Below are 1,974 nucleotides of genomic sequence, written 5' to 3'. Positions count from 1 at the left end.
TCAGCTAGCTCCCAGGACCTAGCACACAGGCAGCCCCCCCACACACACACACACACTCTCCACAACCCACAGGGCAGCAGTGTGCAGGGATCAGATCACACATCCTGCTCCTGAACATTGTCCACCCACTCCCCAGAACCTCATCCCCCATAGGGAGTTTTGTGAGTTGTTGCATGGCGGGGCCATACAGTTCATTGTTCTTTCAGTTCTTAAAACTAGTACTGACCTCAACACTTGATGCAGCAGCTGCCACCCTTGTTAAGACTGCCCAAGAACTCAGAAATAGGTTCATTGCGAAGGGTGTGATTAACATGGCTTGGCTGTCTGCTGAGTCTCTGTCTCTTTCCAAATAGATACTGGCAGAAATGCCTGAGGGGAATCACACCACAGTGTCTGAGTTCATCCTTCTGGGATTCACAAATGACTGGATGACCCAGATGGTCCTTTTTACAGTCTTCCTAGTCATCTATGTAGTCACCCTGCAGGGGAATCTGGGGATGATTGCTCTGATTCACCTTGACACCCAGCTACACACATCCATGTACTTTTTCCTAAGTAACCTGTCCTTCTCTGATCTCTGCTATTCCACTGTTGTGGTCCCCAAGACTCTGGCAAACTTCTTGGACAAGAAGAAAGCCATTTCATTCACTGGCTGTGCAGCCCAGTTTTATTTCTATGCTGTGTTTGCCACTGTGGAATGCCTGCTGCTTGCTGCCATGGCATACGACCGTTATGTGGCCATTTGTAACCCACTGCTGTACCACATTGTCATGTCCCGGAAGGTCTGCATCCAGCTAGTGGTGGCTTCCTACTTGGTGGGTTGTATAAATGGCATGATACACACCACCACCATCTTCAGTCTCCCATTCTGTGCTTCCAACGTCGTTAACCACTTCTTCTGTGATGTGCCCTTGATACTGAAGCTCTCTTGCACTAACACCCTGATCAACCAAGTCCTGCTGTTCATCATTTCCTCCTTGATTGGCCTCTGCTCTTTCTTCACAATTCTTGTCTCCTATATCTACATCCTCTCAGCCATCTTGCGGATCCGCTCCAATGACAGCAGGCGCAAAACCTTCTCCACCTGTACCTCCCACCTGATGGCTGTCAGCTTGTTCTACACCACTATCCTCTTTATCTACCTGCGCCCCAGCTCCAGCTACTCTGAGGGGCAAGACCAAGTGGCTGCTGTCTTCTACACAGTGGTGATCCCCATGGTGAACCCCCTCATCTACAGTCTGAGGAACAAGGAGGTGAAGGACGCCCTGAGAAGAATAGCATGGAAAAAAGGGTCTTCCATGGGAACATAAATTACAGACCTGATACCAATACTGCCTCTGCCCATAGGTATGAACTGCCTCATACAAAGAATTCAGTCTTCATGTCACAGATATCAGGCAGCTAGCTGTGATCCTTGTGGGAAGGGTAGGAAAGGAAATTGGGTTGTAGCTGCACACCCCTTCCCTTAATATCCTATCTATAGGGGGTACTTCCTCTTGGAGAAATTATAACCTTTCAGCCATTCTCCTATCCTGTCTGATGACCACCATTTTAGATGACACTTGTGGTACTAAATCAATGACCTCCATAGCTACCAGTATGTGCCTCCTGTCAATAAATGTCTCCTGCATGGCAAAAGCTATAGAATATGCGCTAGTACAGAGGTGGGTAAAATATGGCCTGCAGGCCAGATGTGGCCCACCAAGGGATTTTGTCCCATGGCAGGTCTCCCAGCCCCCCCCAGCCCAGGTGTGGGGGACAGCCTGGAGGAGTCCTGATGCCAGCCTTGGCCCTGGCCCTGCCCACCTGTCCCACTCCTGGATGCTGTTCCCCACCCATCTGTAGTCACATCCCATCCACCCAGCCACTTAGGGTGCATCCAAATGTGCATGGACGTTTGGTTCCCCAGGGACAAATAGCAGCAGCATACCTTGCACTGCAGCTACTTGTCCCCAGAGAATTCCCACACCATGT

The 1,974-nt window shown here is 50.1% G+C and overlaps 1 protein-coding gene across 1 annotated transcript; it reads left to right on the top strand.

Moving 5' to 3' along the window:
* Positions 1-221: 221 nt before the first annotated feature.
* LOC149871109 (olfactory receptor 5G9-like) lies at positions 222-1,310 on the top strand. The gene is made up of 2 exons (XM_090034557.1): positions 222-257; positions 399-1,310. Exon 2 carries the CDS (start codon positions 429-431, stop codon positions 1,308-1,310), a length of 882 nt encoding a protein of 293 aa, XP_089890683.1. The 5' UTR covers positions 222-257; positions 399-428.
* The last annotated feature ends 664 nt before the right edge of the window (positions 1,311-1,974 follow it).

Source organism: Crocodylus siamensis, chromosome 2, assembly GCF_052110815.1.
Source record: "Crocodylus siamensis isolate JL-2025a chromosome 2, ASM5211081v1, whole genome shotgun sequence".
Classification (NCBI taxonomy): domain Eukaryota; kingdom Metazoa; phylum Chordata; order Crocodylia; family Crocodylidae; genus Crocodylus; species Crocodylus siamensis.
This window is presented reverse-complemented; position numbering and strand designations above follow the sequence as displayed.